General features: G+C 49.3%; 1 protein-coding gene across 1 annotated transcript; it reads right to left on the reverse strand.

Moving 5' to 3' along the window:
* Positions 1-309: 309 nt before the first annotated feature.
* On the reverse strand, positions 310-1065 carry LOC127872272 (N-lysine methyltransferase KMT5A-like). The gene has a single exon (XM_052415602.1). It carries the CDS (start codon positions 1063-1065, stop codon positions 310-312), a length of 756 nt encoding a protein of 251 aa, XP_052271562.1.
* Positions 1066-1372: the final 307 nt, after the last annotated feature.

The raw sequence follows: 1372 nt of genomic DNA on the forward strand, positions 1-1372 counted from the left end.
CCCTACCCTACCCCATAACCTACCTACCTACCTACCGTATTTACCTACCCTACCTACACTACCTAACAAACCAAACCATCAAACCAAAAAAACGGATCGGGTTTGTCACCTTACTACCTACCTACTTACGATACCTACAAACCTACCATACATACCCCAAATACCGACCTACCCTACCTACGTGCCTACCCTACCTACAACATCTATATACTATACCTACCATCTGTTCATAGTCACAGATGGGCCCTTAACCATGCCTACCCTACCTACCATACCTACCCTATTACTTACCTATTCGGGGAAAGACCTTTACTTCTTCAGCCAATCTATATCTTCCCCATCTTCCCCTCTTCGGACCCCATAGTCGAAGAGGAGCTCTTCGCCTGCTTTTACGTCGCGAATTGCCAGTAGTAAGATAACGGTAGTACCAGCTAAGTCCACTGCCTTCGGCTTCACATTCCACATTTTGGCCGAATGGTTCATATGCCGCCCGTATGTCTTCATGAATTCCGCCCTGGAATGACAACTGCATTGATTAGCTGCATCTATACAAATCTTACCTTGCTTTAAAAATAGCATGTAATTGGTGGCCATCGAGTCCGTGCTCCTCATCCGTTTCTTTCCCTCCTCCGACGAAATCGTTTGGCCGTGATAATCGCACACTACCTGTCCTTTCTTGATGAACGAGTTGGCGAAGACACCTTGCCCTTTGTTGGCAGTGCTGCGGAGACAAACGTAAGGCCAGCTCTGTTCTTTGATGAGGACCCTCAGCATATCGCCTTCCGGATTCAGGGAAGAGCTCTGGTAGGTTTTTTTCATGGAAAGAAACTTGGACTGCAGTAAGCTTTCCTTTATTTTGACGGCATACTTGTTCCTCACCAAGTCTTTGGCCATCAACGTGGATGCAATCAGGTCCTTGTACGGCACTTTTTGTCTTTTCCTCACGTTCACCAAAAGACGAATGACCATTTTGTCCGCCAGAGCATTGTCCCCCATGGTCCAGAGGGAGCGCTGTATGGTTGTCACATTGTCTGTGCTCATCTTCCGGCCAGCAGCCTTCTCCATGTCTATCAATTGGTGGTGGGAAGGGTCACGTTGGCGATATGCCCTGCCACTTTCTCTTTCAGCTGGTCCATAATACGCTTCACCTTAAGGTCCTTCGGCGTCTTCGGTGATCTTGGAAAGACTGTTTTCGGTGGCGTGGCTGTGGACGGTGGTACCTCATGTTCAGCGGCAGGCGTCACATCGACTGATGTTGTCGCCACCGCCCAGGTACGATGGGCAACCGCTGCGTCCACGGTTAATGACACACGGTTGCCTTTGCCGTCCACCCCGTGATCCTTCTTGATAGCCTCCAAAACAGCAAGAGCGT

The sequence above is a fragment of the Dreissena polymorpha genome, chromosome 3 (genome assembly GCF_020536995.1).
Source record: "Dreissena polymorpha isolate Duluth1 chromosome 3, UMN_Dpol_1.0, whole genome shotgun sequence".
NCBI classification, from domain to species: Eukaryota; Metazoa; Mollusca; class Bivalvia; order Myida; family Dreissenidae; genus Dreissena; species Dreissena polymorpha.